The following is a 12672-nucleotide window of genomic DNA, read 5'->3' on the forward strand; positions in this document are numbered from 1 at the left end:
TCTTTAAAAAAAGTTTTCATTAAAACATTTGTGATGAAACTATTTGCCTCAATGCTATCGTTCTTCTTGGGCTACGTTTTGCCCAACGTGATTTTCTTTTTTCTTTTTTTGGGGGGGGTTTACGCAAATACAATGCAAGCACAAAATTAAAAATCATCCATCTTAATAAAATAGAAATAAAATAATAATAATTTGTAGCATACCTACTATGGCCAAGTGGTGTTACTAGGTATGTGCTAACTCAGGGGTTCCCAAACATTTTTCCTGCCAGACTAGGCTCTGGCTGAGGATCCCCCCCCCCGAAAAAAGAAAACAAATTAGAATTAAAGTAAATGATAAAATTGTTTTATATATATACTGTGTATATATATATATATATATATATATATATATATGTGTGTGAGAATTATCTGCCTATAATAAACAGTTGCGTAGATTGTGTAGAGTGCAATATTAGGCAACACAAATATATGATCTGTTTTAAACGTAAATTTTACAGCAAAAATAAAACTTACCTTCATTAGTGAGGGTGAGTTTATATATATATATATATATATATATATATATAAAACAAAAAACTATCCTTACATGTGTAAAATCAACCTTCCTTCTAAGACCACCAGGCGGGCGCGGTCCCCAGCTTGGGAACCCCTGTGTTAACAGATTAGTGTCTAGGCTAATGATTCCTCTGGATTTTCTTAAATTCGTTAGATATTTTTACAATTTGTATCATATAATATATGATACAAATATAATATATATATTTTATATATAATATTATATATTATAAGACAAGTGTGGGGCTTTAAGAGAAAAATTTCAAAATGCTGAAGTATACTAGATAGATTTTAACACCATGCAACATTGTTCATAATGGTTTCCACGTACCTTAAATAATTAAAGAAAAGCAATCAGAGCAATCCACATATCTTCCAGCAATTATTAATTCTAATAATTATTACTTCATTGTCACTGATCAAGATCATTAAATCCATGTTGTTGTTTTTTCCTTTGTTTTTGTTGTGTCGTGCATGTAAACATATCGTCGTTGTTCAGACCACCAGAGCTTTGAAACAGACCCAGTTCCTTTCTGGTGACTGGTTACTGGTCTCCAGCCGTCTGCAACCTGTTGACACGCTGTTTTCTAATAGGACGACAAGAAGTTCTACCAGCTGGAGTTGGTGAACAGAGAAACAGGCTTCAACAAAGTGTTTAACTCCAGCGCCAATGTGGGCGTCATCAACCCCCTCATCAAGGTGAGTGAGTGGTTCTCCTTCTGGTTCCAGATGCAAACTGAAGGAGTCAAAACCTGAGATGTTTATGGACCCTGAGGCTAAGAACGCTTGTTTTTTGCTCTGAATCATTTGCTGATTGCTCAGTGATATCAAAGAATGTCTTATCACAGTAATTTACTATATATATACAGTAAATATATATATAATAGGGCTGTCAAATGATTAAAATAATTAATCGCGATAAATCACACTAAAACGTACCCAAATTTGACCCTAAAAAAAGAACATTGAGTTATAGCCATACTATGATTTGATCATTGAAGCACAAAAGCAGAAGCACAAAATAATCTTTATAAAAATGTATTTCGTGACATTTTCACCATAAACAAGCCACTATAGTTTTTCTATTCTTTTTCACTGATCCCGTAAAACAAGCCTGTTCACGTGAAATGTTCCATGAAGACGTGGAAAACAATAAAAAAACAAAAAACTACTAAAATAAAAAATAAAAAATAAAATGTATGAAATAATAATGATTTTGCTGCGGACCCCCTGCCATTCCTAAGGCACCCCTAGGGGACTGCAGACCCCACTTTGGAGTCCCTGGCCAACCTTGCGGATATAAAACTAAGTATGTGTAACATGAGGCCTTTCATATTCAAATGCTTGTAATTCAATCATCATTAAAAAAAAAAGTATTGCAGTCGAAGTCAAAACTGCACTTTGAAAACTGTCGTGTTACTTTGTAGGCGCTCCCTAGCCCACCATTAAAACAGCAGCTCACTAACCCTAACCCTGCCGCCGTCCGGGTCATTTTACAACATAACTTTGACAGCCAGTATACAGTATATAAAGACACAAGCATCTCAAACACTGCACAAATCACCTTTTTTCTGCAGCTTATACTACTAGTCATCCCTGATGCATGTGTGGTATGCATTTAAAAACAAAAAAACAGTGATTTTTCCCGTGTGACAGATGCACCGGTGTCCGAATAAGGCATGTGATGCACTCGCGCATTTGAACTTTCACCGGTGTAATGCATGAATTTGGTAAGGGGTCGATCCCTAGACTACGAGGAGCCTTGGACGCCATCCTGATTTGGAGGGAACTGACATTCACTGGCATGGACAAGATGGAATTCATACGTAGTGTATATTGTAAATGCAATACAAAAGAAAACCGCACAAACCGTACAGCCATGGGTGAAGTAGACTGTACCTCCTCTTATATGTTAATCTGCTTTTATATTCTGTAAGTTTTTTGTTTAATTAGTCGGGCTGTTCAACGATTAAAAGTAATCAATCGTGATTAATCGCAATTTTTACATTTTTTTCAAATTTAACCCGGGAGATTTTTCCCTTTAAAATGCGGTGCTGGAGGTCCAGCCCTACTGCAGTTTGATTATTTTCAACAGAAACACCAAATGATCTTTATCAAAAACGTATTGTCAAGTTGTTTCACGAAATTGACTCGGCGATTCTGAAAAACAATCAAGGTTCAAACCTGACACACGTCACAAGTTGTTTTTTTCCCTCTCCCGCTTTAACCCCCCACGTAGTCTGGAGTGTGGCTGAAATGAAGCCTCGGAACCCTCACCCCGTCCTCCACTCCCTCTCCCTCTCCCTCTCGTGTCGGATTTCCTCTGTCCTCCCTCGCCTCTCGCCCTCTTGCTGCTTGGTTTCATCATCTTTCCATCCCTCTTCACTGCGGCACAGTTTGGCTTTTACAGGGAGAGAGAGAGGGGAAGTACCAGCGCTGGCGGGGTCCGTCTTTCGATAAAGGATCAAGGGCACAGGACCCGGGGGGGGGGGGTTTACGCTGTGGAGCCCTTTCTCCAGTCATTTCAATTCCGACTGCTTTTTAGCTTTTCAAGCAACATTCAAACGTTTTTGAATGACTCCCAATGTGGAACAAGGGGCTTGGGTGGCAAATCAGCACCTGTTCTGCAATAAATAAGTCCTCGCTTCTGTGCGCCATTCACACGTTTTCCCTGCGCATTAAAGAACAGTGTTTCCCAACATTTTTTTCTCCCGCAGCACTTTTTTTTTTTTTACAGTGATATAATTCCACGGCACACCACTATCCTGTTAACCACTAAAAACATCACAGCACGTCCCAAAACCCATAGAGCTCTGCTAATATTATGGCGACTAAAAGTTAGTGATGCAAGACTTGTGAAACCTTGTGCAATTTTGATCTTGCAACACAAGAGATAGTTTCCGTTATTTATTTAATTATTTTTCAAGTGGAATTTGTACGTGTGTGTGTGTGTGTGTGTGTGTGTGTGTGTGTGTCTGTAGTTAAAAACAGGCAGCCAATCAGGGCACCGCTTCTCCAGCTTCCCTAGCCAATCAGCTCTGCGATTCGTCAGCCCCCCTGCCCCGAGTCACGAGAGGGAGGGGGGAGAAGAGGTGCAGGAGGTAGGACCCAGGGGCCACTCGCCCCCAGTTAGGACAGCCCCGGCCCCGGCCCCCAAGAGCCTCCTTCCTCCCCTCTCCTCCCCGCGGCATCCTCCTCCTCTTCCTCTTCTTCCTCCTTCTTCTCCTCCTTCTTCCTCATCTCCTGTTCATCCTTCACGCCATGCCCTGCCGAGCCTCGCTCTTCCTCATGCTCCTCATCCTCAGCAGAGCTGTCGCAGGTGAGAGCTCATCTGCCTCGATTTTTGTCCAAGGGACACTTCAGTTTTTTGGGAAGTTTGCTCGCTTCTGTCCATTTTATCCGGTTTCAGACGTGAAGGCCAATACCAATTTCCTCCCTGTGTGTCCAGTGCCAAGATGGCGAGTGTGTTAGCAGAAGGCGCCGTCTCGCGCTATTTTTCTGCTTTAATTGCCAATGTTTAAATATGAAATGCTTCATGTTACACTGCCTTTGTCTTAAAGCCAAAGGGTTAGGAGATCGGTGGCAGCTTGTTTATGGTCCCATTAAATACAGTTTGATAAAGATTCATTTTTGTGTTCCTATTCTCAATAATCAAATCATACTATGGCTATTATTCTTTGCACCGCGTTTTTTTTTTTAAATAGAAAGATCTCTCTTGAGGTTACAATTTGGGTCATTTTTTTATTTTTTATTGGGATTAAGCGGCATTAACAGCACAAATATTATACGATAAATTATTTGAATCGTTTGCCAGCCCTCGTTAGTGGTAGTTCAAGTGAGTTGGGGGTTGCAAGGTACAAACTGCAATGCCTTGTGTCAGAACATTACCGCCAACAAAACTCAGGTGACTGAGCTGGTAACCCTACAGCACCAACACGTTGAGTTTCACTGCACGCAACAAATGGATGCATGTTTATCTGTTTGGTTGTTCAGAATGTCGATTGCATTTTAAGCAGCTAAGATCTTGTTTTATTTTTTACTTGTCATAAAAATATGAGATGTATTGCTAAAAATGACGCTGGAAGGCATATTCCCCAAATTTCACAGGAGCTAGGCTAGTTGATTCCCTCTGTAGCTATGCATTGAGCTAACACAGTTAGCATGCAGGCCATGTCTGTCTCAGTATTGGACATACAGGGATGAAATTGGTATTGACCTTCTCATCTAACCCTGGGGAAGATGGACAAAAAGGTAATTTCCCCCCAAAAATGAAGTGTCCCTTTGACAGTGTAATACCAGAAACCATCACTGGACAATACTAAAGCACATTGGACGATCATACAAACATGTAGCATGTTATTTAAAGCTGTTTTAATCACGGGAAAATTATCCCTATAATAACTCAAAAAGAAATAAATGAATAAACTAAGACACGTTAGTAGTCGTGTGGAATTTGAAAGATATGGGACTTTTAAATTATACAATAGGGTTAATGAAACATAAATACAAGACGACGTGTTTGAAATGACCAATTGTAGTTGATTTTATTGAGCACATTTTCACAACTAAATCCATTTCAAATGATTTAATGACTGACTTTTTATTTAATGGTTTACATAGTCATGATCTAGTAAATCTATTTATTTTTACAGGACTACTTTTTTTTTACTAGTGAAATAAATGTGACTTTTGTTTCGATCAAAAAGGAGAAAATGTCTTGAAAATATTGGTAGAAGAGAAAATAAATCATTCGTTTTGAGCCCTCTATCCCTACGCTGCCTGTAATCTGCCTTGACTCTACCTCTATTCTACCACTGCCTCTGCCTTGATTCTATCTCTGCTCTACCACTGCCTCTGCTCCACCTATACTCCACCTCTGCCTTGATCCTACCTCTACTCTACCACTGCCTCTGCTCCACCTATACTCCAGCTCTGCCTTGATTCTACCTCTACTCTATCACTGACTCTACTCTGCCTCTGCTCCACCTATACTCTACCTCTGCCTTGATTCTACCTCTACTCTACCACTGCCTCTACTCTGCCTCTGCTCCACATACTGTATACTCTACCTCTGCCCTAACTCTGCCTTAACTCTGCCTCTACTCTGCCCCTGTTCTACCTGTACTCTACCTCGGCTCTACCTCTACCTTTACTCTACCACTGCCTTGGCTCTACCTTTACCTTTACTCTACCATTGCCTCTACTATGCCCCTGCTCTACCTGTACTCTACCTCAGCCTTGACTCTACCTCTACTCTACTGTACCTCTGCAGCTACCTTACCTCTGCTGTATTCTCCCTCTCCCTTTACTCTACCATTGCCTTTACTCTACCTCTGCCTCCACCTGTACTCTACGGCTATTCTAATCAACCTCTGCTCTACTTTGCCTTTATTCTACTCTGCCTCTACTCTGCCTCTGCTCTACCTCTGCTCTACCTATACTCTACCTCTGTCTTGACTCTACCTCTACTCTACTGTACTTCTACTCTACCTCTACCTGTACTCAACCTCTGCAACTACTTTACCTCTGCTCTACTCTACCTTTACTCTACCTCTGCTCTACTCTACCTCTGCCTCTACCTGTACTCTCCCTCTATTCGAATCAACCTCTCCTCTACTTTGCCTTTATTCTACTCTGCCTATGCTCTACCTGTACTCTGCCTCTATTCTAATCAACCTCTCTTCAACCCTCCCTCTACTCTACTGTCAACTACTGAAAATAAATACTGGAATACATGCAAAATAAAATACATCAATTAGCATTAGCCCACTTCATTTCCTTTCATCCTTTATATTACTGTTCATTTTGAATCGCTTGCAAGTGAACAGACACCAGTCATAATATTCCCCCAAACCTCATCCCGATTTGCATCTACCGCCACTCCTCCTTGACTATGGCTCTTTTTCTTCCACTGTCACAAGCTATCACTCTCCCAAAGACTACCTCTTGCAGAGCCTCGTCCAACCCTCCCTACACTCAGAAGCACTTGTTGTCTTTAATACTCTTCATTTATTTCTGTTGCATAACCTGTCACAATGTGGGGGAAGTACAACTAATAGCGCCACTAAAACCTGTTGCTGTAAAAAGCCGACCTAGCATTGTCAGCATTCCTTGTACCAAACACAGTTAGGAAGTAACAAGAAATGCCAAAAATGCTAAATATGTGTTGTGTCTGTCTCCTTATCTTCCCCATATTCTGAAAGGCTCCTTATCAGGAATGGGTTATCGGGTGGTTTCCCCAAACGATGCAAACCTAGATCAATTCAGCATAATGGCGTTGTTCTCGTGTGTCATTTTGTGTAATTGCATGCTTTTAACACTGCATTTTGCATGTACAATTGCTTATATGATTGACATGAAAATATGGCATGGACCCCACATTAAGAACGTAACGGAGTGATATTAGTAGTACTGTACTGACTAGCACTTAGCGAGGGGAAAAAACACAAAGACAAATTGTTATTTCTCCTATCCCGTTTTGTTTCATTGGATAGTGTGTTCATGAACCAGTCCTCTGTCCCATAATCTATGAGACCTTTGTGCCAGAGGGATGCAACCAGAGTTCGGCAAGTCGGGTCCCACAGGATGTGTGATCAGCTGTCCTTGATCAGTCTTGTCGTGTATCACTACTGGGATTGAGAAAAGTATTTTGATAGTGCTTTGGTGCTGACATACACATTGGATCATGTTTTGAGCAAAGCAGCCGCACCGAAAAATTGTTTGAAAGTTTTCACGAAAACGAGGGCAAAAACAGAGAAAAAATGGGTCAGAAAACCCCCTGACAAACTCCTTCAAATGTGAAACTTGCGAGATAACAGTAGGCGTTTTCGCACCGCAGGAACTTTTCGTAGCTCAAAGAACTTTTGGAGGAACCTTTTTTTGTGTCCGCACTGCAGGAACTAGCAATGATCGTAGTTCTTATAACGCCTTTTGGAGGGATTTTTTTAGCGGTGACTCCAGGCATGGACTCACCAGCACGAGAGGAATTATCAGTGACGTAAGTGCACGGTGATTGGTCCAGACGTAAGTCCACGGTCCCTGGGACTGAGGACAGTCCTCCCAGTCGAGTGACATCGCTCTGGGTGTGGACCAGCCAAGGTACACTCAGTGGTAATAAAAAAAATAACCAATAAAAATAAAAAACATTGTTTGATTGATTGAACTGATTTTGTTTTCAGATGTGTGCCCGTGCCTTATGAAAGTCGGAACAAACTTTTAAATTCCTGTACACCTTGTTGATCTAATTTGAGTGAAGATCCAGCATCTGGAATGCTTAGTTCTCGCCTCAAATTTGTTCAGAAACACATTTTAGTGGACTGTTAGGGTGAAATCAGTGTATGTTACAGAGTAAATAGAACACAGAACTCACGCTGAAACCCTGTTGGCTTATGTCACTTCCGAGTTCCAGTGTAGTGACCAGAAAAAAATGACGGGAGGTATTTAGTTCTTAGGGGACCTCCCCAGTTCCTAGTTCCCCTCAAAGAGTCTCCGGAACGGTTTGGTGCGAAAACGCTTTCTGTTGTGTGAGCTCGCGGCCTCCCGGCCCAGCAGCAGAGTCAGTCAGACAGAAACGTGGGTGCTTCGAGTCCTGGAATATCTGAGGCAAACAGAGAGGCTGTCACGCTGGAGGGGAAAGAGAAAAAGGCTGATTCAGCCAAATTGCTGATTTCAGAAGAGTGTGACAGACAGAACTGGAGAAAGAGAGATGGAGGAGGCTGATATTCACGGTATGGCTTGAGATACCACGCTCTGCCACTTGGTGTGCTGCTGCGCCGCTTTTTTCCCTCGTGGATATGCAATGGCAAATAAAATGATAAAGAAAATACTGATATAATGATAATGAGTACAAATGTTATTCTGTAGTGTGAGTTAATGGCAGGTTTAAACCTTTATATAACCATCCCTTCCGATGTCACAACTGAGTATGTATATCTGAAATAATATCTCTATCTATCTGTCTATCTATCTGTCTATCTGTCTATCTATCTATCTATCTATCTATCTATCTATATATCTGTCTGTCTGTCTGTCTCTCTATCTCTCAAATATTTCTTATGTATTTCTTTCTTAATTCATCCCTCTGTCTGTCCTTCTAAACGTCTCTTCCCCCCCCTCTTCCTTCCTGCCTTCATTCCTCAGCCTTCCTGAGGTGAGCACCATCACAGCAACAGCAACAGGCCAATGGTGGAGTAAGGAGACTTTAGTGAAAGAAAAGGAAGAGGAACAATACTCCCAATACTTCTCTTTCTAGGCAGCAAAAATAAATAAATAAATAAATGATCAACTTTCCAGAACAAGAAAGAGACAAACACATTTTTGACCTGGGGCTAAAGTTAAGGGAAAGGTGCGGAAGATCAGCAGATCGCTCTCTGCAGGAAACCGATGAATGGTAGAAGTGTTTCTACAAAATGCTCATTTGCGTCAGAATTGCCACCACGTGTCAGTTTTGCTTTGGGGTCACAATGTGGTCAATGTCTTTTTGTTTCGTTTCTTTCTGAAGAATGACTTTTCATTGAAAAACGAACACGTTTCAGACATTTTTCGAACATCAGGGTTCCAACGTGTGACCACCGTGACACCAGCACAGAAGGCAAAACTTTAAAAAGCATTGTCGACGTGGCCCCAAAAACGCTCTGACTCAATATGTTATTGTCAATATCAGCCGGTTTTGGGATCTGGAGCTGAATTAAGCGCCTCCCCAAGTTTGTACTTCACTATTTATAACGTGGTCCAGATATTCCAGTTCAGTGGAGAGAGAGAGTTCTGTCACAGAAGATGCCAAGAAAATCTGTGGTTCCATTCGCCCCTTTCGGTTGACTATTTTTCAACACAGACCATCTGAAAATGTTGGTTTAAAACCCCAGTGAATGCTTTACTCATAAGAAACGTACCACTCTGCTGCAGATTTAACATGTTAAATCAAATTTTCGGAAACAGGAAACTCGCAAAAAAAGTCGACCGGGCTTTATGTTTTGTGCAGGTAAAAAACGGTGGAAACGGCGCATTTTATCAGGTTTTCAGGGTTTTATTGACTCTTTTTCACCTCCGCAGATCCGCTCTTTCAGCTAGATACATGCTAACATGAAAGACTGGAAACAGGAAGCCGCGTCGCTTCCTACTGGCAACCCACCGCTGCAATTCCAAAAAGTAGTAAGGAAATGTGATAATGTTCAATCTCCTTTTCGAAGTGTTTCTTGGTGTATATTTTTTACATGTTTTTTGTACATGTTTTGAATGACAGTGATTTCATATTTCATTTGAAACTACTGCAATTACCTCATTATATTAAAAGCCTCACGTTGGTTACAGCAGGTTGCCAGGAGGAAGCGATGCAGCTTCCTGTTTCCAGTCTCCTACAATAACGTGTATGTAGCCAAAAGAGCTGCTGTACATAGAAGCTATGTAGTACAAAAGACCTGACTTTTTATTTTTTGGTGTAACATACAAAGACTGTCTGACTATATTGTAAGCTTCTCGTTTTCGAAAAGGAGAACACATGTTTCTTTTAACTCTTAAACGTTCGTCCCCCGTCGGACTGCATTCCAGCGCAGTGAGAAGGTGCAGCGGCGTGGTAGGTTTCTCAATATGAACAGTTATACAGTAAATGAAGCGAACCAAGCTTTAAATAAGGCCTGGGTTGAAAAATAGCTAACCTATCCTATCGTTTAGTTGGAGCCAATGTGACAAAGATGCTCTTTTTTGACCCTGTGAGCAGGGTTTTGAGATACTGTAAGGGCTCAATTCAGTGACACAACTCTTTCAATGTTAAGTCTCTTCCTTCAGATCCACTCCTCAGAGCATGTGAAAACAGGGGGAAAAAATTAAATTCGGCAAGCTGCCGTCACTCACTTGAAAGTCCTCATATCAAGCGTTAATATGTCCAACCGTCTATTTTGGGTTTTTTTAGCTTGACAAGGTTTTATTTTTTTCGTTGTGCACTGTAACGTTTTAATGTCTTAATAACACCGGGGCTGATGGATCCCCATGAACCTCTATAATTGTCTCCATAAAGTGTACAGTTTAAACAAAAAATGCATGGTGGTCTTGTTGAACCACGTCTTGAATGTGCATTGAGAGATATAACAGGGTTTTCTCACGCAAAACATTTAGCACAAACACCAGAAGCAGATTTTGTTTACGCTCTCACCGCCAAACTAGAAAGCAGCTGAATACCTTCCCTTTTGGGGGAGTCCTTGATCCATAACATATAACTACCGATGGCTTTATAGGACTTGGATTCGGTGAAAAGTATAGAAGTAATTATTATTTATTATTATTATCATTATTTTTCAAGTTATTTGAGTTTGTCATATTCACGTGCATTTTATTTAATTCGTTTAAAATGAGCTTCCTGAATCCAGGGAGGGATGGGAATCTCTCCTGTCTCAGTCGGATTCCCAAAACATCACTTTAAAAAAAGTGATAGAAAAGGTTATTATTAAAGGGAACTTTGATTTTATTTATTTATTTGTTTGTTTGTTTGTTTGTTTGTTTGTTTGTTTGTTTTGGGGGGGGGGGCTACATGAAGGTAGCACTAAAACAACCAAAATCTTGTTTTTATTTATTCTATTTATTTATGAATTTTATTCACTATTTAATAAATTATGTAATGCGAATCTGGGTAGGATAGACAAAAAAAGCAAAATTTCCCCCAAAACTGAAGTATCCCTTTAAACACACAATTTTGGTCTATATAATTGTTCTCTTCCCGTTCCTGCTTTTTTTAATGTCCAAATATAGCTTCTTCTTTTTTTTTCTTATGTTGTCTTTTTTCAGTGGAATTCAAGTTTCTTGAAAAGCAGATACAGCATTTATGTTCACTTCTTAAAATGAGAGCTTTTACCAGCTAGCCACATGCTAGCTGGTTAGCCTCCAGCCAAGAATGATCCATACATGTTTGTTCTACATGTCTGTATTAACCGTATGACTTTTAAAAATAGCCAAAGCAGAAACACTTTACAACATTTATAGGAGAAAAAATTCCATTGACTAAATTACATATGGTGAACTGAAATTGATAGTTCGTTTTTTTTCCACGCACACTGTGAACCGCCAAGCTTGCGTAGGTTGTTCGCCAATTGACTAGGAGCAACTGTTTTTATGCCTGATACAAATGACGTCACAACCTGCTGTCATTCTTTTTTTTTCCCCCCTCAAATGTTCTCAAAGTCTTCTATACACTCTTGATTCTGGGCCTGTCAGAGTGATATATTTCTGATATCGATATATTTCTTTGTCGAATAATAATAATAGTTCACTGAAATGATCCTGAGAATGTTCTGTGAAGAGGAATGGAATGGTAGAATTTTGATTCAGATGTTTCATAAAGTCAGGGTTTATTATTATGTGTTATTGAGCAGGCTTTGTATTGTTTCAAAACGGAATCAACATTGCTGTGAATATCCTAGTTGTTTTATTTTCCCCGTCGATTTGAAACAATGTGGTCATTTCGACGCGTTTAAAACGGACCTACAAATTAAACTATGAGTAATTCATGTTTATTTTTTTGTAGATATAAGTTGTGTTTGTCTGTCTGACGGATTTGACAGGCTTTAAGTTAATATTAATATATGAATCAGGGCTTCATTCATTTTACTTCCACACAGATATACAGTATATATCGTATTTCTACTTCCATTTTTATTCAATTCAGTTGAAAGTCACTTGATGTCACCCTTGTGACCTCGCGCCAAAATTATGATGTCTGTCTGCCCAGTTTTGGGATGAATATGTGTTAAAAAAAATAAAAATAACAGTTATAATTATACCAATAACTATAGTATTTATATTTATATCATACTTTCTGTTGTATGTTATGAAACAGTAAAACTATGATTGTGACATTTGCTGGTGTGTGCGGCCTTTTGTTTCGACTTGAGTCAAAGTATATATTCCACTGGTTAAATATTACACAACATTCTAAATTCTATTCAATTTCTTTCTATTCAAGTTGAAATTTTCAAAATTTGTATTTGTGTTTTCTTTTTACTCTTTTGTTTTCTTCTCAAAGGGTGTAAGTGCAGCTTTAATTTGAGGTAAGTTGGGCATTTAGAGTTTAATGAGTTTAACAGTAAAAGTTTTCTCAGTTTAATAGTAAAATTCAGACACGCCAAAA

The 12672-nt window shown here is 39.7% G+C and overlaps 1 protein-coding gene across 1 annotated transcript in view; it reads left to right on the plus strand.

The window, feature by feature from the left end:
- The window catches only part of fam184aa (family with sequence similarity 184 member Aa), a gene marked incomplete at both ends in the record, with an annotated part of 56634 nt that extends 52662 nt beyond the window's left edge, over positions 1-3972 (plus strand). The window contains 3 exons of the mRNA XM_080023882.1: positions 1152-1256; positions 3539-3658; positions 3967-3972. Of these exons, the coding sequence (XP_079880008.1) occupies positions 1152-1256; positions 3539-3658; positions 3967-3972 (231 nt within the window). The remainder of the gene's footprint in view (positions 1-1151; positions 1257-3538; positions 3659-3966) is intronic.
- Positions 3973-12672: the final 8700 nt, after the last annotated feature.

The sequence above is a fragment of the Zeus faber genome (assembly GCF_960531495.2).
Source record: "Zeus faber genome assembly, chromosome: 2".
NCBI classification, from domain to species: domain Eukaryota; kingdom Metazoa; phylum Chordata; class Actinopteri; order Zeiformes; family Zeidae; genus Zeus; species Zeus faber.